This window comes from Thermobia domestica, chromosome 1 (assembly GCF_964235325.1).
Source record: "Thermobia domestica chromosome 1, izTheDome1.hap1.1, whole genome shotgun sequence".
NCBI classification, from domain to species: domain Eukaryota; kingdom Metazoa; phylum Arthropoda; class Insecta; order Zygentoma; family Lepismatidae; genus Thermobia; species Thermobia domestica.
Window position 1 is genome coordinate 78,468,799 of NC_137454.1, and position 23,444 is coordinate 78,492,242.

Below are 23,444 nucleotides of genomic sequence, written 5' to 3' on the forward strand. Positions count from 1 at the left end.
AATATTATTCTCAATAGAAGTTTCGTATTGCATTAATTTTGATTTCTATGCTCGACTTTACACTTGCAATACATAAGCTCGCTGATGGTTATATGGCTTGGATACGCACTTCCAACGTGGAAATCCCCGGTTTAATTTCCGATTGGAGCGTATGTGATTTGGCTTCACATTAAGCTATAGGTATAAGTCTCGGTAAGTCTGGAAACGGATGTAACAATCTAATAAATTATAATATGTAATGCTTGCATAAGAGAAATTAGTTTCTCAACCCCAGGCGAAATGGGAGGCAGTCTAAAACATAATATTTTTTGCAGTCACTATCATTTACTACTTTTGGTAAAATCACAGAGTATTTACGCAGTTTAATTATTCACCACTTATATTCTAATTACCGATACTTGAAGCATTTCGTGTTAATATCTGTGTTTATTTACATGTAAGATGCTCGTAAAAATTTATTTCTTTGACATCATTCGTCTGAAGTATTAAAATTCTATAGGTAAAATTCATATCATACCTCCTGAATGTTCTGAATTTGCTCTTCTATTCAATGTTGTTACCGAGCTTATTCGTGGCTAAGCGATTAGCGTACGCACCTTTGCTGTAGGAGATCCAGGTTCAATTCCCAGCGGGAGCTCATGTGGTTCGCATTCCAAGTTAATCAGTAGGTCCGTGTTTCATATAGCCTCGGTGCTGGAAAGAACGGATTAAAATAATCAGTGTTGAAGTCTCCGCAAATTAAGGTTTTTTTTTTTTTTAAATTGTGCATGTTGTATCTAATAAGATACTTAGCTGTGTCAAAAAGTTGTGTAGTAATTGTGTCTTGTTGGCTTCTATAAATTGGTAGAACAATTAAATTGAGTTTTCTCAAAATACCTGGAAATATCACATAATTCCGTTTCGCGATGCCTAATTTAGCAAAAATTACCTCTATTAGAGAGCCTCCTCGTTTCCTTTTACTTCAACTAAAACTACTTATTACATTATAATTACTAAAATTTATGATATCTAGATTATCTCGAGTACACTAGTGCTCTGTAAGACAGAAATTTCGGGATACAGTCTTATTTGTATTTAGTAGTATTTTCCAGTTGGGTTAGTTTTGAAGTATACTGTCAAGACACTGACAGTATTTTTATTTTGTAATTTTACCTGTGAGATGTCGTCACGAATTTCTAGCCGAGAGTCCAAAACCCCTATTGCATTTGCAGTGGTCACATGATTTGCAGTTATTTTTCTTGATGTCCAAAAATATCTGCACTCCCCCCTTTTCGCTTCATATATCCCTTTCACTAGCACTGTCACATGCACTTTCACTTTTCTCTATGGTCTGCTTGGTCTGTGGTCCCACGAAAGCACTCCCTCGGATTTTGTTGCTTAGTTTCCAGCTACGAAGTTGTTTTTGGTCTACTTCCCCTGAACTCATTGATGGTAGGAGGTTAGCTTTTGTAGCATGTGCATTTTCATATTCGACACCTTGTTGCAAAGTATTCGACCCATATTCGACTTCAGTCCATTTTTCAGAAATTTATCATATCAGAGGTGTGCGATGTATCTGTTGTTTCTTCTAACTTTAATTATTCTCTCACCTCTCTGACGCAGTCAAAGAAGTGTTTTGAAACACCTATTCCCTCACTTCAGAAGTTAGCACTGTTCCGTAGAATTCCTTCTTTTTTGTAAAACAGGAACTTGATGACGATGGTTCGTGTCACCAACTGATTCTCCCCATTCTCTGATATCTTTCGATCATGTCGCTTGTTATGTACACTCATGTCCAAAATTATTGGTGCATGTCTATAAATAAGTTGTTGAGTTGAGTTGATTTTGAGTTTAACGTCCCTTTTCAGCAGCGAGGCTATATAACCTACTGATTAACGTGGAATCCGAACCACATGAGCTCCCACCGGGAATCGACCCCGGGTCTCCCGCACCAAAAAATATGTTGTTGTAGGAATATAATTTGATCATGAATTCGCCTGGTATTTCTTATAATGTTAGTATGTGTATAATCGGCAAAGACATGTATGTGGCGAATTTCATGTCAAAAGAGCCGTAAATAAGAACAATAAAACGAAAATAAAACTTTCTTGTCCATTTAAAAACATTTTGTTTTACTCACTATAATTTTCGTATTTATTCTTTCGTATTCTTTTCCTATGAAATTTACCACAAATATACGTTTCCCGATTATACACATAGTATCAGTATTAAAAGTACCCTGCAAAATCATTATCAAATTATATTCTTACAAGAAGACGGTTATAGATATACGACAATCATTTTAGACATGAGTGTACATAGTTGTACACTTCTTGATGATATCTATAACTCTTCGTTCCCTGTCGTCCCACCGTCCATGTTTAGTTTTATCTTCACTCACATCCTACATAATCACGTTACTTTGTTTCGGCTATTCTTCTATGTAATCTAGTTTGCGTTTTATTTCATTTTTCTTGTTAAATATCATTTTTTCCTGTTTCTTTTTCAATTGTTCTTCATGTACTTTTAATTTTGCGCACGTTTTTAAGATCCATTCTCATATGCTTTAATTCTTGGTGCATATCATTTTTTCCATGTTTTAGGTCTTGCAGTACGTTTCTAATGTCATCATTCTTTGGTCCAGAGTTTGGCTCTATTGCTTGCAATAATAGTATCACTATTAGCGTGGCAGTGATAACGGCACATTTGTCCCCATTTTTGGAAGCGTTCATGTTATGTGAATTGCCTTTTTATAGCTGCTGATGCCAGCTCTGTATCCAATAATATCGCCTATTTATCAACACCACACGAGGAGCACCAACCGTACACTTCCTTCTTCGCTGAATTGAATTGAACTGATGATATAGTTCATTTCAATCGGTCCAGTTGTTTTTCATAACTCGATCACAAACAAGATGCGTTTTGTTTTTATAAATTGGAGTACGAATGTGGTTTAATTTTGTCAGTAGCTTGTGCCTCCTTTGCTGGATCTTCACGCCTCCCAGGTTGATCCACTGGTCCACATGGTGTAACACTATGATAGTTGAATTATATAGTATAAGCTTTGATGTTTGAATTATACGTACATTATAAGTAGAGAAAATAACCGATTTTTATATCACTGAATTGTGTAGTGTAGGGTTATCCCTTAGGTACTCTAAGTGGGAGATCCAAGCACGATTCTCAGTTCAGTCGTGCTTTTTTCTCGCTATTTGTATATCGTATAATTGATATTATTTGTAATTTGTCATGGAGATTAGTAATTTTATAAAACCTACGCTACAATTACAAGAAAATTTTCTTTATCTTTTACAAGAGTAACTCTTATACACGTATTATCTAATCCTGTTTTATCCATAAAGGTCATCAGCGTGTTCTGTATAACTTTTTTTGTTCTTTTTGTAATTAACTCGAAAACTTCTACAATACGAAAATTTTGGAAAGGAGTCCATTTGATGATTCCGAATTCACAATTGATGTATACTATTAAACTAAGAAAAAGGGTGTTTGCGTGTTTCCCAAACCGATTTCGATGAACGGAATCATCATTCTCAGTTCGCGAATCTATACAAAATGCTTGTTATGGTAAAGGTACTTAAGGTAAAATCGATTGCAAAGTGATAATGTTATTTTATGTTGGTTATAAGTTAAATTTTGTAACTAATCTTGTAGTAAAGCATCTTTTTACTCCATAATAGTGTGTATTTTGTTATCTGTATCTCTCCGATTTTCTTTATCTTTTAGCTTTTCTCCAACCTTGATACAAGCACGTGAAATAAGAAGAAATGCCATAAACTTCCGACGAAGGCTTCGAGTGCCTGTCTTTCATGCCAAGAAGAAGCGAGCGGTAGGTATGACACACTATTCCCGAACCTTTCAACAAAGAATTAGGCGAGAGATTTTATTTATTTAACCATCACCAGATACAACTCGACAGACCATTTTATAGTGGATATCTAACAACAACAACAACAATGGAAAGAATTTAGGAAGATATTGGCCAGGGCCTGTGTAGTAGATACCATCCCGGCATTTGCCTGGTAGGACTGAGGAAAACTAGAAAACCCCATTCAGGATGGTCGGCAATGGGAATCGAACGCACAATCTCCCGAATGCGAAGCCAACCTTTTACCACTAGGAGCCTGTTTCGTGAGAACATGGTACGCTTATCTTAATATGTACATGAAACTTTCCACTTGAAAATTGCATCTTACGTTTTTTTCTATTATTATTATTATTATTATTATTATTATTATTATTATTATTAAATATAATGAAAGTATTTGGTAGTATATAAACAAAAAGTATTTGGTCGAATAGTACCTGTACGATGATGGATTTATTTCTGTACGCATTCCTTGTTCTGTATGTTAATGTCTAATGCACGGAAAAGTCTTGGACAAAAATGAAAAAAGAGTCTGTTTCGCAACGGATAAAAGTCTTAAGGTATAATCGTGAAGAATGTACGAAAAATTATTTTCCATAAGTAGATGCTTTGCTTGGTATATAATTAAATACAAATAATTTGCTGAGCAAAACAATATATAGTGATAGTGTTGGATGAAACCAAGGTGTTAGTTGTCGAAACTGTCACATGTATATAGCTTTTTAATCTGAATATATTGTTTTGCGCAGCAAATTGTTTGTGTTTAATGAAAAATTATCTTTACTATTGTATGGCATCATAAACTGCAAATGAGAAACTACAAATAATAGTACGTGTATTTGCAATTGTTTTTGTTATTGTACTGGAGTAGTTGTGTCGTAATATTCAACTTGTTAGTTTGAAAGTGATGTGGAATGCAAAACCACAATGAATTGCAAGGAATAGCAGTATGGCATTCACTGTTGCACTAGCAGCAATCAATATTTTGCTTCCAGATAGAGAAATCTTTCAAGGGAGAAGATAAATTAAAAAGAGCGAAAGTGACCTGCTGACACCTAGCATCATGTCATTTATAAGAAATATATGCTTCATCCATTGAGAATTACATTCTCTTATATTAGAAGTCAGAAGAAAAAATTTAAAACTAGATTTTACACATTAAGAGACGCTGAAGCAAAATATTCATAACCAGACCATCAAAGCACCCTTAGCAAACAAATCATAACACAGGAAACCAAAATATTATTATTTGCTAGACAATTCGATTTTCTGATAAAAGGGCATTGAAATTTAAATGCATTACGATAGTTCGTGCTTCACCTTAAACTGTAGATATCTCATATAATTTCGGTGCTGAAAAGGAACATACTTCAACAAACAAACAAAATTATTATTAGTTATGAAATTAAGCCCAGAGGGTTGTTTATAAACATTTCTTTGTTTTGAATTAGCAATCTAAAGTTACATTTAGACAGGGATTTATTGGGAGGCAAGTAACACACACATTAAATAATTAAGTAGTATTACACTACAGTGAACTCATAAATGTATTAGTGCCGCTTAGTAGCGAATTGGTTAGTATCGGTAGTATAGCGTGCTTTATAAAGCATTGCCTATCGCTTGAAGACCAATACCTAAATGATTGACACTCCTCATTCAGATTTGACAGATGCTGGAAAGACCATTAAAAAAAAGTAAAAGTGAAAGAAATCATAAATCATCAGATCTGTAATTGAAAACCACATATACATAATGTGAATATTAATATTCCATACGCATACCAATAACAACTTGTGAAAACGAATAGATATTTGGATTGTCGTGCAATTACCATACAATACAGAGGTTGTTAAGCCTACGTTTGGCCGATTTCGTTCCTTCCCCTTCCCGGGCAGAATGAACTCACCCGACCTGGCTCGTGGCGTCCTGCAGTGTTGTACAGTGGCTTCCTGGGAACGGAGTTGTTTTTCCGGCCGGACGACAATAACGCACAAAACAGAACCATTGTTGTAAGTGTTGTGTTAAATTTGTTTCCAAGTGTGTGGGTTTCCGCTCTGTGACCAAAATGCCGCCCAAACTAAGCCGGTTTTGGGAAGGCTATGTTGCGGCTCTTTATGACACCCACTTTAGTGTTTCTGTCATTGAAAAACAGTGCAAGATGAATGGTTGCAACATCAGTTTAAGTGGAATAAAAAATGTTATTAAAACAGTACAAGGGCAACGAAGCTCCAACATTTGGATCACCAACGAAGTTGCCTAGGAAGCGGGAATGCACCAAGGCCACCTCCACCATGCAGACGAAACTTCGCAAAATTCCAATGCAAGAAAATCCGCCAATACAAAGGTGTATGGCTAATCGTTATGACGTGTCTTTGAGGACTGTGAGCCGGACGTTACACCATCAAATCAAGCTGGAAAAAGTCATGAAAGCTCGCGGCCATCTTCTCACGGATACCCATCAAATAGAACGAAAGAGTAACGCCCGGAAGCTGTACGAACGGTATCTGGCAAAACAAAGGTGAATGTACGTCGTATTGCTCGATGAAGCATGGATTTGCCTTTCCGACTGCGGCAAACCGAGAGCCATCATGTACCGAGAGAAAGGCGCCAAGAACTTCAGAATGTGGGTCCGTGTCTGTAAAGAATCCTCCCCGAAAGGGTTCATGGCTACTGTTACCAAGGTAAACTGAAGATTCGTAGGGTGGCGAAGAACTGCAAAATAAATTCGCAGTATTTTCAGGAGCAAATCATGCGGCCGATCTACGAGCATGAGATTCCAACAATGTACGGAAATGACGCCAATTTGGTGCGCATTCACATGGGCAAGGCCTCATCACATACCTCACGATCGTCCCTCACATTCTACAGGGAGATGGAGGAGGCAAGTGGTATACAGCTGATACCTTTCAATGAGGTACCTGTTAAATCTCCAGATCCAAGTCCTATGAACTATTGTGGATTTGGATTGCTGAAGCGGGCTTTGGGAAAACGGCGTGTGACAACTGTGGAATAACTTTGGAAAGCTGTGCAAAGGGAATGGGACAAGATTCCCATTCCCTTCAGAGAAGCCTATTACAGTGGAAATTAAGCTGTCGAGCTATTGTTAGGAACCAAGGGAAACAAATCGAGCACTTACGGACCTGGGCCGTGGATTCTTCTAAATTTTTAGGTAAGTCGAAATTGACCAAATGTAGACTGAACAACCTCTGTACAATAAAATTAAGATTAGTATAAGCGTTCGTGTCGATGAATCCAGTGTCCAGAATGAACGCTGAAAGAAGAATGATTCCTGAATCTAGAATGATGATTTGGTTTAAAAAGTCTGTCTTTTTATATGCACAATTACTTTTGTTTCCCGGAAAGTTTTCGACACTATATTTTTGAGTTCAGGAAGTCCAAATAATAGTTTTGATAAATATTGTTGTTACATTTAAAAAATATAAAATATTGATTATTTCTGTTTTTCTATCCAGTTTTGGAAAATCCGTGTGGTATTTGTCCAAATTACGATGCCACCAGATGTTTTTATGTTGTTTTGTTTATTTTCCAGCTCACGTCACCTTCCGCGTACGCAAATATTCGCACTCAAAAATCTGGTCTTGACTGTCCATTTTGTCCATGTTAATTTATTTTATTCATGTGATAATTCACTTATTATATGATACAAGTGAAAGAGTGTATTCTCAAACTTCAGTATTTAGGTATAATAAGTTTTGTTCCATCTTTGAATTCGGGATTATTATTTTATTTTATTTTTTAATTTATTTATTTATTTATTTTCTTTCATTCGTGTTCCTCACTTCTGGTGAAGTTTGAAGAATTTTTCAAATGAACAAAATGTGACAGTGATTTAGGAGTACAATGCTCACTTCAATTGCGAAGAATCCTTGATTCAGTCGTAGATCATTGACTTCATGATGAACAACACATCAACTTTTTCCATGATCATTTTTCACCTTGGAATTATTGTTTTATTTAGCTATCTTTGTTAGCTTGTAAGATCTAACATGAGCAATTTCACTAAGAAGTGAACATTTCTTAACAGGTAGATTCATTGTCTTTTCTAGTTGCCTAATGAAGATCTGACGACCAGCAACATCAAGTTTGTAAAAGAAGTAGTTCATGATAAATTTGGACCTCCTGCAATAATCGGAGGAGTCAGCACATACCAACAGAGCCCTTTGAAAATAGAACCATGGCCCCGAGGAGAGTGGAATCCAAAAAGTAGAAGAACGGGAGTAATTGCCAGGAAGATAGGCATATATCCTATGTGGATGAAAGACGGAACAAAAATTCTCACCACGCTATTGCAGGTTAGTTAGTGTTACTAATCATTCTGTACTTTTACAACTTCATTTGAGGTCAACAAGAGACAAAATTATTTTTTATGTGCACTGTAGGAAAAGTTTATTTGAAACTGATTTTCCGTGACACCCGTAGGAACTAGTAGTAGAACAACAACATAGTTGTCGCATTATTAAAAGAAATGCTCACGTTTACAAAACTGAAGGATTGTGTCACCATCTTTTACGCATGAAAAGTAGTGTCAATACCAAAGAAATTTCTCCCGCAGAAGAACAACGGAAATTGAATATACAACTGCAAAATCTAGAAAAACGTTTTAATTTGTTTGATTGATCTTTAGCGCTCAGACCCTTACACTTGCGAAAATTTATTTCGACTAGTGCTTTGTACAGACGGCACTTGCCCTTTGTGTATGTTACTTAAACGGAATATCAGGCGTCCTTAGTACTGGACTTTTAGTTTATCCACCTCGAAATGTTTTTAATGTGTTATCGAACCACTATTACCCTGCTTTGCAAATACTGGCGTATTTACCTGATTAACCCTACACGTTCAAATAAGGATTGAGAACCCTATGATGTTTAATTAGTAACATCTTCCTGTTCTCAACCTCGCTGAACTTCCTTGTTGTTGAATATCTCTGTGATCGTGCTTTGTGCAAATTAAAGCCGAGATGGCAAGTGAATTGACGAGATCCACTTGTGAACCTTTGTAATTCATTGTCTCCGGCTTAGAAGCAGTATGTATGGGGACTGGCTGAAGGAGATATCTCAATGAGGAACGGAAGAGCTTCGTCAAAGTAATACAAATAGCTTCTAGAACAAATTATTTGATAATTAGTTGTTTCCAGATGTCTTGCTAATGAGTGAAGTCGTCTATTAAGCCAAGAATTTTAATGCGTAGAAGCTAGATGTTAACTTAATTATAGAATGGGTATACGCCAGAAATAGCCTATCGCAACATGAGATATGTATCATTTTTATGTCTTAGTCAATTGGATCCAATTTCTGCTTTCTATTCCTATTTCTGCGAGATTCACCTTAATATTATCCTCCTATCTGCTCCTAGGTCTTCCTAATGGTCATTTTCCGATTGGACTTCCAGTTAAAACTTCGAAAGCGTTCCAATTTTCTTCTATTCTGTTTATATGGCATGCCTACCCGACCCTCCTAGATTTGAGACCCCTAACAATGTTCGGTAAAGCGTGTAAATTAATATGAAGTTCCTCGTTATGAAGTTTCCGACATTCCCCATTCCCGTTCCTCTTGGGCCAAAGAGATTTGTATGCATTTAAATTGAACCAAAGTTATGCATAAGATAAAATGTTCTTGTCTAAATGTCTGTCTGTATTTTTATTTTTTTATTTTTATTTATTTATTTATTTTTAGGTCGTTGATAATCATGTTATTAAATATATTCCACCAGAAGAATATGTGCCAAAGAGGCATCGGAAAACCGGAAAATTAACACAGAAATTTGGTTGTCTCGTCGTTGGTGCTGAAAGTGCAGATCCTCAGGTGGTACGTACTGTCATTTAATTTCGTTTAACCTCAAATTATCTTTATAAATTTCGAATCTCATGCGACAGTTTGAGTTCAGACAAATTCTGTATTGAAAGACACAGAAGAAAAAATGAAAAATTTACCCACAGTAACACGTGATACCATTTGATAAATCTCATAACGGAGGTAGTGAAAAAGACATTAAAATCAAAACGAACCAAAAAGAGGTGATAAAAAGTACAAAAAGAAAAAAATCAAAATTAAGAAAAAAATACTAAAGGAGAGGAAAGTAACGCAAATCTTTTATTCGACTCAACTTCTGAAACTATGCAAATAATGAGATCTTAACTTTTTTTTCATAAAAAGTTCCTTTTATGACTGTTTTTTTAAGAGGTAATGGGACTTATAGAATTTTAAAAAATCTTCGATGCATGAGGTCCTGGGTACCATTCTTAGGAGGATAGCATTGACGGTTCGAATTCCACCATAAAAACAACTGCAGGTCCGTATCTCATATAGCCTCAGTGGTGAAAAGAGACACTAAACTTAAACGAACAAACCCGTTGTATTTTTAAGAATCTGATTCACTCATTTCTACGATTAATTATTATTTCTACGGTGAAAAGAGCCGGAACTGTTGCAAGAAAGAAAACAAACGCTATAAGAACGTACTACATAGTTTAACCACTAATACTTCGTTTTGGTTTACTTCGCTGGGATAGTACTTGTTTTTCATGTTCATACTATAGTCAACAGAAAGGTACTTAAACCTATCTCCACATAAGAGATTTTTTTTTCCATGATTGTGTGACAGTTATTTTTCCTTACGTGCTCGTATTATCTCAGATTACACGAGGTAGCTTCAAAATGGTCCCAGAATCTCCCTATTATTATTATTATTATTATTATTATTATTATTATTATTATTATTATTATTATTATTATTCATCTTCTTCTTCTTCTTCCAGACTATTCTATTCATCGATCGCAAAGAGTGAAAAAGTGATAACGACTGGACCTGAATCTTCGGTATACGATGCCGATGCGTTAACCATGACGCTACCTGCACGTATGAACAACCGACTTAAAACAACCATATTCTTCCTCACTCTTCAAGTCGGTGTTCATTACGTGCAGGTAGCGTCATGGTTAACGCATCGGCATCGTATACCGAAGATTCAGGTCCAGTCGTACATTTTTTCACTCTTTGCGTATCGTTGAATTCGCACATATAGAGGAATTGGTCTATTAAAGATCGGTTGTTTCCTGCATTTATCAATAATATATGGGAAGTCTTATAAAATGATTATGTCCGTCTATCAGTCAACAGGTTTTATAGATCAAAAACGGTTAGATAGAAAGAAGCGGTTTCTTGGAAACGATGCAGCGTTCGAAGAATGTTTTATCTCGACTTTATCCTTCTATTCAAACCCAAAGTGATGAAGCTCTCGATATTTGGTTTCAGCACTGACGGGCATACCGTAAAAACGGTAATATATGGCGAGAAGCAGTTTTTAATATGGATTCACTACCCCGATAATCGGTTTCATCTCTTATTTCATTGCTCTATTGCAATGTTCCGCAACGTTTTTCTACTCGCAGCACAGCATAAATTATCCAAGATTAAACACGGCAGTCCAAAAAGTTATTCCTCTTTAAAACGTATTACACAATACTGTTAATATAAATGCATATTATAATTAACCTATTATTATGAAGGTATTATTTTATTGTGGTAAATAAATCCATTGGATTTAAGCTCCGTGCCTGCTTAATTGTACTTAGGCAGCTGATCCGTGGAGGAATCGTTGACAACGTCAGGCTCATTTCATTATCGATGGATTTGAATTTTTCTTCTTTTAATTTCAGTCAACGTCGAGAAGACCAGTTCACACAAATATGTAGTTGAAAATGAACTTGGCGATTGATTCTGTCAGCAGAAAAGGGAATTTTGAAATTACACTAACAGCTTTTGAACCCAAAAATATTTTCACTGTCTCTTTGCAAGCTGTTGTGTGTCTGTGTGGTTTCTTTGCCTTTACGGTAAGCTCAGCTACCGCATAACAACTAACTTTCCGTACAGTTTTCAAAACACTTATTGCAGGAGTCATGAACGTTCATTTTTTTTTTTTTTTTTCGACGAAACCGATAAAAATACTGTACATAGAATAAAATACGACAGATAATAAAATATTGTACAGTCCGCAGCCAAAAAAAAAAAAAAAAAAAAAACTGCAACATAAGCATGTAAGTTTATTGTGAAACTACGAAGTCTTTTGCTTCAAAATAAGTGTGCAGGGGAGGACGCCGAGGTTTCTCCTGGCGTGATTCGTGCCACTTAGACGTTATGTTGATTCCCTGAGCTGTTAGGCGTAGTTTCACAATAAACACACATGCTCATGTTGCAGGATTTTTGCTGCGAACTGTACAAGCATATAAAACACAGTCAATCGGGTAAAATAATAAAAAGTTCTTCTCGTCACATCTTTCGCTTTGCTACGACACAGCGGTTGCGGAACACTGCTTCAGTACAACGGTAAATATTAGAAATGACTACCACTTCTGGTTTCAGTATTGATTTTCATGGAGCAAAAGTGGTAATAAAAAAGCGACAAACTTTTTTTCTGATGTGGATTCAGTATCAAGAATAGATTTCATTTCACCTCTCTTATTCATCCACTGAAACTGGAAGTAAAAATTAATATAACTTCTAGTTTTGATTCCTATATAATAATAATAGTAAGAAATGTCGAGAAACTGATTCTCATACGGATTAAGCGTCCGGAGAACGGTTATTTCCATTTCTGACCTTAGCCCTCTATTGCAACTGGAAATTATAGATTTAGTACTTCTAGTTTCAATATTGAAATCACGTAGTTGGGAAGTCTATCGTAGTTCCAGAGCATGAAATGAACTATATTGTTTGAAATAGTAATCGTGACACAGCAAAATGGCTTAGGAAATTGGTAAGTCTACGATGCATACTAGATGGGATCTGTAGGGACTACAGTTTATTGGTGGAAGCGGTGAGATTCAAAACTAATCAATGACAAAATCGCGTAGTTCATGACAGAAACTTGCGTGCTTTCATGGAAGTTAAATCATGAGCAGGAACGTGACTTAAACAGCTATAGGAGATATAGAAAAATGGTTCGAAGAAATGTTTTCGAGAATATCTTCTTATTAATATAGACAAAATTTATTAGCTAGTTGTAAATCAGTTTTTTTGAAAAAGTACAAAACATGAAAAAGGTGTTCATAATGTTTTAAACATGTTTTAAAACACACACGGAAAAAAATACATGTTTTAAACATTTTGAACAGTTTAAAACATGATTTTAAACATATTTCGAAATCGTGTAATAACGTATTTATTAAGACTTTTTTGTTCTTGTAACCGATCTTTTCATTTATTTTACTCTCGTTAAGAAGACACTGTGTTGGGTACAGAATATTTCAGTATAGATTAGTAATTCCCAACTTATTTCATATCACGACGACCTTTTATTACACCCTCTTGCCATTGACTCTCGTAAGTACTTTCTTGGTTGTAATAAGCTTTTTAGGTAGATTTTAAAATTTACCCGCTATGGAGATTTCACATAATCTATCAATAAGCATGGTGAAACAAAAGTTCTCAGCATCCTTGTGTGTTGAGAACGGATTGAGGGAGAATGATGGAACTTGGAAGTGCTATGACACATCAGATGGTGCTATCAAGAATCATGGCGGACACCTTTGATTGGTATTCGAAATTTCAAATGCAAAGGGAGTCATGTTACATGTTTGAAGACTAGAATTTTACCAGAAATACGGTTGTGCGGTTATTTTAGCCCTAAAGCAAGTCATTTCGGAGTTGCCGCATCTGAAAGTTTACTAGTTATGCCTTTAGGAGCTAAACCCACGTTTCGTGGAGGCGGATGAGATTTTTTGTTGCAAAATTTTATTACTATTTCAGAACACTGATGCTAACAAAATTATTTTAAAATGATAAATTTTCGAAAAGTAATGTTTGAAGCACACTACATGTTATGCTAACCTTAGAATATTTTCTGCAAGCCTATTTAATTGGTTGTTTTTTGAGTCAATAATGTATTGAAGAAAGGTAATATTTGGAGCGTTCAGAGCACAATGGATCCAGATCCATTTTCAATAAAGTTCAGTTTTGCTCAGCAAATGGATTCTATTTCAAAACGTAATATCTTCGTTGTCAAGAGTCCAAAACAAATGTAATTAAAACCATGCAAAAGAGCGTGGGATAGTTTCATACGACAGCCGCTAGACAGGGGCGTCAGTGGGACTGGAGGGTAACCGCCCCCATCTCCACCCTGATTTTCAGATTTTGGGGACAGTAAGGCAGTTTTAGAAATCTTTTGATAAGCGAAGTCCAACAGAACAAGTTTGAAGTCCTTACACCGAATAAATGCGGAGAACATACAGATGATTAAAACTGGAAAGTTGCTTAGTCCCAATTTCCAGAATGTTAAGCAGAACCGAAACTCGAAAGTAGAGCCACCTTTGGAATCCTTGGACCAAAAAATACACAAAGGGGCAATAAAGATCTATAGCTCCTTACGGCCAATGGAAATGGATTATAACTGATCAAAATCCGTATTTATTCGGTGTAAGGACTTCAATTTTTTTTTATGTTGGACTTTGCTCAACAAAAGGTTTCTGAATCTGCATTACTACCCCCAAAATCTGAAATTCAGGGTAGGGGCGGATGACCTCTGAACAAACGACCCTCTCTTGCGACAATCATATAAAATTCTAGATTGCATGTTGTCATGTAGTTTTTCCTTCTTTCATCTCGGATTCGTGGCTGTGAAAATATGACGTTTTTCGTCGGTGTGTTCTTTTGGTATTTATTTAACGTAATTATGCATCATTGACTACGACATTCGGAGCTTGACTTGTTAATCATTCCCACGCTGCAGCGTACACAATATAATGTTAATATCTTAAATTTATGAGCAAGGAGGGGGAAATTACCCCTCCTCCCTGATTCCATCAACGCCCTTGTCTAGTGGTTGTCCTATGAAACTCCAGTCCATACACTTCCACGTGGTTTTTGTTTCATTTATTTCGTACCCTTGGCTACGAAAATGCTACGTTTGCTGAGCAAAAATGGACTTTGATCCCTTGTGCTCTGAACGTTCCATATCTAAAAAATATTTTGTAAAAACTAAGTTGGAGCCAAAGTTATCCTGCAACCCATGTTTGTTCGAAACGCATAAAATTAGTTTGTTTAGTTTGATTGATTACAGTCTTGCATTAGTAGCAAGGCTATATGAGACAGGGCTTTTTGTTTAAAGTGGGATCCGATACCAGGAATTTTAAATTCTACGTCAGATCGCAGTCAAAATCTATACAGCGAATTCCGACGTCTCGTGCCTCTACCCTCAAAATTCAGTGAGAAGACCGAAAATTGCACCCTGTAGCGTAGTACATACATAGATACAGACGAACAAATTGTCCCAGACACACGTTCGGCACTGATATTACAATAAATATCACACTTTAATGGTTAGTTACGCGGGCGACTGCCATACCTTGAGCTTTCCCGCCTGGTCCCTTCATACAAGCTATGCCAAGGTGTAAAGTTTAAGAAAATTTAGAATGGAAGTGGGAGAGAAGGACGAAATAAAATTTTCATAATATAATGAAAAAAAAAAAAAATTGATGATACAAAATTAATTCTTACCTGAAGTTTTCAGTTGCATCTCAACCACATCACTGACGTTAGAATCATCAGAAGCAATTTTCAGATTAACACTTTTAACATTTGTTTGAGTTTCCAGTATTTTCACAGCATTGCATTTTTCATAATGATTCTTCATTCTTTGAACTAAACCAACCATTTCTTTCTTACACGTTTTGCAACGAGCTCGTATGGTCGTTTGCTCATCTGATGGAGTTGAGTTACTTTACAAATGATGTACTTTTCTATTCCCGTAAAACTAATGTTAAACGTTTCCAAGTTGTACGGAGGTTGAGAACCAACATGTGCCTGCGATATTTTGATTTCAGAACCGCAATTTAGCAAATAACCTTTTGTTTGCTCTCTACATATAACACGAAAATTTGTTTCCATGATAATTATTTTATTTATTTTTTAATATCAGTTCTATAAGTAGTCCAACCTTCGACTACGACACTTTCTCGCAAGTTAACTGAGAAGCATTTAAACAATACAATAAACGTTAATAACAAGGGGGAGGGGGGAGGCAAATTGTAGATCACCACATTGACCTGCTGTAGACACAAGAAATCAAAACATTCACATGGGAAGAAAATAGTCTTCTGAATGGAAAGCACTTTCTGACAATTTTCTTTCTCTGGCATTTTTTTTTTTTTTTTTACAAAAATAAAATAAAATAAAAATACACATATGTTTAAAACAAGTCTTAAAAAATACACGTGTTTAACCCTTTTAAATTCTTGCTTTTTTCGGCGTTGTTCTTGAGTCTCAGATAAGCAGCGACAGTGTCATCCCTATTTATCCTAGGATCATGGTTTATACCTCGTTTTTCTCAGAATGGAACAGCCTTTCAAACGGTACCACTTACATGTCCCTATAATGTGCGAGAAGGGGATTATTTGTGGGAAAATCGGGATATTTTACCAAAAAAAAAAAAAAAACTACTTCAAAGTTTGGGGCCCCCTGAGGCTCTACCGGGTCTGCGCACAAACCTCCAAGAATTTGGGAAATTACTACGTAGTGTACTAATTACTTGCGACAAATTCGAATTTCCTGTCTTGAATAGTAAGGTCGGGAAAATTTTTTACCCATGTTTAGAGAGCATCAAAAACACGCCCAAAATTTCCCTAACATGCACCCTACAAATTTTTAAAAATTTCTGACACGCTCCTAATGATCGTAAAATTACGGTTCATACGTCGTTTTGTTCAGAATGGAGTAGCCTTTCAGATGGTATCACCCGCATGTCCCTCGGACATCCCTAAGGAGGGAAAAATTGAGGAAAATAAGGATTTTTGCTGAAAAATTCCTTTTTTTCCGGTTTGGAGACCTCTGGCGCGGCCCTGGGTAAACATAGAGATCCAGAAATCACTTCCAAAAATACTACGTAAGTGTACTAATTGCTTGTGCCAAATACCAATCTCCTGTCTTCAACACTAAGGACGGGAAAAATATTTTCCTCTTCTGCGAATATTCCCAAAATGTCCCAGAATACCCTATATAAATTTCAAAAATTTCTTGACACGTCCCTAATTATCGTAGGATGATGATACATACGTCGTTCTCTTTAGAATAGAGTAGGCTTATAGATGGTATCACCCGCATGTCCCTAGGACGTTCCTAAGGAGGTTACAAGTGAGGAAAATAGGGATTTTTGGGGCCCTCTGGCGCGGCCCAGGGTTCACATAGAGATCTAGAAATCACTTTAAAAAATATTACTTATGTACTAATTACTTGTGCCAAATACCAATCTCCTATCTTCAACAATAAGGACGGGAAAAATATTTTCCTCTTCTGCGAATATTCCCAAAATGTCCCAGAATACCCTATATAAATTTCAAAAATTTCCTGACACGTCCCTAATTATCGTAGGATGATGATTCATACGTCGTTCTCTTCAGAATCGAGTAGGCTTTCAGAAAGTACCACTCAAATGTCCCTATCATGTAGCCGAGCGGAGCAAGAATCGCGAAAGTGGGATTTTTGGTCAAAAAATATCCCTTTTTTACCCTTTTGTCCCTCTGAACCCCCCTTCTATGTGAGCGAAGAGATCCGAAAAAAATTCTCATAAAAACTAATTGGTCCACTGATTGTTTAAGGAAAATATTAGGATTCTAGGATTAAAGAGAAGCTCACCAAAAATGTTGAAGTTAGACCTCAGTAAAAAAAAGGGAATTTGTAAATTGATGACGTCATACCCCCTATGTTCTGACGCTCGGAAGCGTATAGATCCTTCCAAGGCTTTCTTGAAAGCCTTCTCTCTTAGAAAATTAAAAAAAAAAAAAAAAAAAAAAAAAAAAGGAACTAAATTGCATTCTTAGTTCTTTTTTAATCAAATCTTTAAGACACTACAATATCGGTCGAAAACGATTGAAATAACTTAAAAGGGTTAAAACAAAATGTTTAAAACGTGTACAAAATTTGTTTTAAACAAAACAACCCTGTTGGAAATGTAGTGTAAACTTTCATTTTAGGTTAAATAAACATATTTCGTGACTTGAAACTAATTTGTAAATTACTTTTTTTGTTTCAGTTCACAAAGGAATATTGTGGTTTGTTTACTGAATCAGGATTAATGCCAAAGAGAATTTTGACTCGATTTCTCGTGACGCCAGATGCGAAAATTCAACCAGGAACACCGTTGTATGCAACGCATTTCCGCGTTGGTGATACAGTAGATGTAACTGCAAAAACGTAAGTGAAAATGGGATGAACTCTGAAATATCTCGTGATTCAGTGGTAAAGTTCTTATGTCTGGTGTGGGCATTTATAGGATAGATAAGAGCACATAAGGTTTCGGGATAATTCTCTCGATATCTTTTAATAAAGAAGGCAAATATCGGAAAACATTCTGTCAAAAAATTTGACTAATTTGTCGTTTAGTATACCATACGTGGCATATGTTTTGCTAATTTGCAAATCGCGAAGAGATAGAAACAAACTTCACTTTTTACTAGAGTTATTCCAAAGATACAGTAGTCACGATAGCCTTATGTTACATAGAAGTTCAACCGCACAAAAAAAAAAACAAAAAAAAAAAGTCAACAAATGAGAATACATGCCCGGTGCTCTTTGAAATCAAATGTAATACAGTAATCGACATTTCATTCATCCTGAGCGCTCCAATGGAATTTTGATTATAAGACATCTGCCTGCTTTCTGACAGTAAGTTTTAGTTCTAGTTTAGTAATAAAACTGGCTTCATTATGCCTGCACATTTATCCTGTGAAAATGTTCAAAAACCCTTTTGTTCCCTTCGTCCGTCATGATGTACAGAGAAGAAAACTAAATCTAAAACAAAAGTCATATTCCTAATAACTAAAAATTAAATGAGCATATTTTATAACTTCATCATACGAAAACAGAGTATAATCACAGTCCAAAAAGCACTCTCATAACTTGTCAGAAACTAATAAAAAAAAAATTCTAAAATTAATTAATCCCTCGTTTTAGCGGACTAAAAGAGGGCAGTTGCTGATAGCGTGTGATTTCCAACACTGTGTTTCTATTGGCTAACATCCACGATTGCATTACGAAAGAAAGACAAAAATAGAGTACTGCATTTATAATCAAGCAGTAATTATAATCAAGCATTTATAATCCAATTTGATAGTGTAAAATACTTGGTAGACCGTAAATATACATTATAATACAGTATATTAAACATTTTTAGTTTAAAATCAGAACTTCCAGACTGAATCCGCTACTTCAGATTTTGTCTGTTGCTTCCAAAGTCCCTAAAATCGAGAGATGAGTTTATAACTGAAAAAGTGAACAACGATTCACTGACTAGTAAGCACTCCTTACTATATTTTAGTCCGAGTGATTGATTAAAAGAATGAGTACTAACAACAGATGATATGTACACTCATGTCCAAAATTATTGTCGCATGTCTATAAAGATGATGTTGTAGGAATATACTTTGATAACGAATTCGCTCAGTATTTCTTATAATGTTAGTATGTGTGTAATCGGCAAAGACATGTATGTGGTAAATTTCATGTAAAAACAGCGGAAAATAAGAACAATAAAACGAAAATAAAACTTTTTTGTCCATTTAGCAACATTTTGTTGTACTCACTGTAATTTTCGTATTTATAATTCTTTTCCTATGAAATTTACCACAAATATACATTTCCCGATTATACACATAATATTAGTATTAAAAGTACCTTGCAAAATCATTATCAAATTATATTCTTACAAGAAGACAGTTATAGATATGCGACAGTCATTTTGGACATGAGTGTACCTATACACAAGTTAAAGACCATTTGGAGATTATATTATGGCAAACCCAATAAAATAATTGCCACAAAATATCGTGTTTGTGAAGTAATCCTAGAAATTGGCCATCGACATAGGAAAAAATGTAACAGGACTCCCAGAAATTTTCCCAAGATCCCGTATAAAGTACAAAAATAAAAACACAATTTCAAATCTAAGTTTAAGACTGTGTTATGCTTAAACTAAATAAGCTGGCTAAATAGTTGGTTTTAAACTAAGTAACTTTTAGTGCTTGTCGATGTAGGGAGCACATTATAATTAAACGAATTTTACATCTACTAAAGTTCGTCACTTTCTTTTTTTTTTTTTTTTTTTTTCTTTAATATTTCTAGTGTACAATCGGGCACTCCTCCTCAGGGATAAACACAGGCTCAAGTCTTTTTTTTTTCTTTCTTTTTTTCTCACTGTTAGGTACTCCTATTATCTTACTAACAAGAGAAGACTATGTGTTCAAGATGAAGGCCATTCGAAGGTTAGACTAAGTCTTTTGCGCACGAGATGGCGTTTGTGTCCCAAATCTCAGGGTATGTGAGTCGCAGTGAGTCAGGCCTAATGTCATTTGACAATTGAAAGTATCAGCCAAAATATGGTTCAGTCGCTTTTCTTCTGGAAATTTTGATGTCCAATATGCTCCTTGTATTGGGGACCAATCTTAGCAAAAGTGGACGATACCTGACAAAAGCCAAGCAAGACCAGCATCATAATGATCTTAACATCCATCATCAAACAATGTTAAACCGTTTGGAGGAAGCTGGCTACGAAAAAAAAAGCTCGATGTGTTTGGGTGTCACATGATCTAACTCAAAATCATTTCCTCGATCAAATTTCCATCTGCGAATCCCTACTGAAACGTAACGAACTTGAGCCATTCCTGAAGCAGTTGATCACGAGTAATGATAATTGGATAACTTACAACAACGCGCAAAAAAAGATCGTGGTCGAAGGAAGAAGCTTCAGTCTTGTGACAAAGCCCACACTGACGTCCAGGAAGCTTATCCTGTGCGTTTGGTGAGACTGAAAGAGCATTGTGTATCACGAGCTGCTGTCGCCGAGCAGAATAGTAAACTCGAACCTGTACTGTTAACAACTAATGCGAGCATACTTGCAATTTAAAAGAAAAACGGCCGGAACAAGTCAACACAAAGGTTGTCGTATACCACTCCAGACCGCATAAATTTTTAACAATCTGTTACAAATTGAGAGAACTTTTGCTGGGTGGTTTTAATGTATCCACCATATGGCCTGAAGCATCGTCAGACTATCATTTATTTCGGTCCCTACAGAACTTCCTGACTAGTGTTATCGTTAGTTTCAAAAGAGCTCTGTGAAAACCATGTGTCACTTTTTTACTAGAAATAACGTAAGTTTTATAGCGACAGAGTATGGTGTTGCCGGAAAAATGACAGGTCATCGAACAAAATGGTGAATGTGTGGTTTCATAACCCTATTTTCAACTGGCAATAAATGTATTCCCCATTTTGACCTGCAAAGAGTAAATACATTTTAGACAACACTCTTTCTTTCAGAAGTGCTCACAAGGTAGTTTTCTTTTAATTGTGTCTGTGTTTGTGATAGTATTTCAACTAATTTATAAATGTAATATTTATAATTTTAAAGTATAAAAAGGGTCATATAACAGGGTTTTGCTACTCTATTTCAGAATTTATCATGGTTTCCAAGGTGTAGTTAAACGATGGGGATTCAAAGGTGGACCTGCGTCTCATGGCACTACAAAATCGCATCGCCGCCCAGGAAATATTGGAGGCGGAGGAGAGAAAGGGAGAGTTTGGCCTGGAACTAAGATGCCAGGCGACATGGGAGGTCGACCGCGAACCCTCCGTGGCCTCAAGGTAATGGGAATAATATACAGAGAGCAGAAAGAGGGAAGTTTAGTATGTCAAGATGCAGTGTTTCTTTTAAATTATTTATCCCAGTTATAGAGATTTGCCTATATTTTGTATATAAAAAAAGACATTATTCTTACGTTTATATCAAGCAAAGTACATCTATATAGAATTTGAGATAGCGGTTAGCATAAGCAGATGCTAATATGTGAGCTAATTTCCTTAAATTAGCTGATTAATGTATCTAAAGTGGACATTACTTCCGTAATATTGTTTCAGTCAATAGTGTACACAGATATTTACTACGGAGGGGGAACTCAAGCTTCCAAACTCATATATTTTAGGGTTTTTGTATACTTATCTTAATAATTTTGTTAAGTGTTTACTTTTCATAATGTTTACTAAAATGAGGTTTATAACATGGAAACCCTACCTTCTAGCTTCTCATTTATAGGAATCGGTAGCTTATTTGTAAATTTTTATTGCGTATTATGACCCTAGTATTGTGCTTGTGGTATGTGATTAGATCATTTTCTGTCACGTTTCCAGTTCCATACATTGGCGTGGGAGACCCGGGTTCGATTCCCGGCGGGAGCTCATGTGGTTCGGATTCCACGTTAATCAGTAGGTCCACGTCTCATATAGCCTCGCTGCTGAAAGGGACGCTAAACTAAAATCAACTCAACCAGTTCCATACATATAATTCCCTTCATCTGAGACATATTTAATGTGCATATTTTAAGTAACAGTAAACTGAATTTTTTTTAGTTTCTAAATTTGCTCTTTAATCCAATAGTTTTCTAAGATTAAACTATAAAATATTGTTTTGCAGTACAATTATTAGTTGTAAGTGCGTTAAGTAAGCAGCGTCCCAACTATATATAGTATCATAAATTATTGCAATATACTTGTTAGTAATTAACAAATCATATACAGGGTGACCGCGTGACTATGTTACAAAATTTAAGGGATGATTCCTGACACGGAAACAAGAAAAAAAGTTCAAATAAACTTTTGTCCAACGTACATAATTTCGGAGCTACAAGGTGCCGAAAGCGTGGGAAAATGACATTCAAAGCTCTATAGCTCGACTATGGTGAATGATAGAGCTAATGCGGCATGGTCACGTCAAAGACACCGAAGCTGCTGTATTCAAAAATGCTTAGGTCGAGATCGTGCAATTCGTGCACAAGAGATTCCCCAAAGGAGCGTAGGGATTCCCGGATAATCTGTCAAGAAAGATGGGTCGAAAAGGATACGGATGAATAGCTGTCCCAAATGCTAGCAGTAATGCGTCTGTACTAAGTCGATATCTCGCACAAGCACAAAATGGCGAACAGTTTTATACGTGCCATGTGTAGTTGCATAACGCGCACTAAATAATAGTGGGAAAATATGAATGGAAAATGTGAATAAATTGGTACAAATGGTAAATACATTATAGTACATTGTCCTGTTAATTGCACGTATAGACGCGTTTAATAAAGGGAATAATCATGAAACGTACTAAAATGTTGTACAAACATCACACTAACATTGTTTTCTTCCATGTAGTTTTGTCATTGAAAGCAAGTAAAACTAAGTGGAAAAACCGGGGGTATGGGTGCTTTCTTCCAGGCTGAAATCTTATTTTATTTGATGATACGAGCCGAGGATACTTTTTACGAGAGAGGTATTTTTTCGCCATCCCATGTTAATGTGACCACTGCCAGAGAACAACAGTAAAATATCCGTTTCTTGTCATTAGCCGTAATGTGCGTTACCCGAACATTGAAAAAGAACAAGGAAAAACAATTTATCAGGACGTTTGTTTTAGTCGCTGCTTCCGATGTTTTGCAAGACTGGTTCCGAGATTTTGTCTAGAATGCTTAACATGTCGTCATATTGTTATCGTTTAGAAGATATTTTGTTATCACAGATGGTGTTATCACCTGAAGTA

At 35.9% G+C, this 23,444-nt stretch overlaps 1 protein-coding gene across 1 annotated transcript in view; it reads left to right on the forward strand.

Annotated features, from left to right (window-relative positions):
• The window catches only part of mRpL3 (mitochondrial ribosomal protein L3), a 40,642-nt gene that overhangs the window by 2,045 nt on the left and 15,153 nt on the right, over positions 1-23,444 (forward strand). The window contains exons 2-6 of the mRNA XM_081759817.1: positions 3,724-3,826; positions 7,933-8,178; positions 9,559-9,690; positions 17,907-18,067; positions 21,322-21,511. Of these exons, the coding sequence (XP_081615943.1) occupies positions 3,724-3,826; positions 7,933-8,178; positions 9,559-9,690; positions 17,907-18,067; positions 21,322-21,511 (832 nt within the window). The remainder of the gene's footprint in view (positions 1-3,723; positions 3,827-7,932; positions 8,179-9,558; positions 9,691-17,906; positions 18,068-21,321; positions 21,512-23,444) is intronic.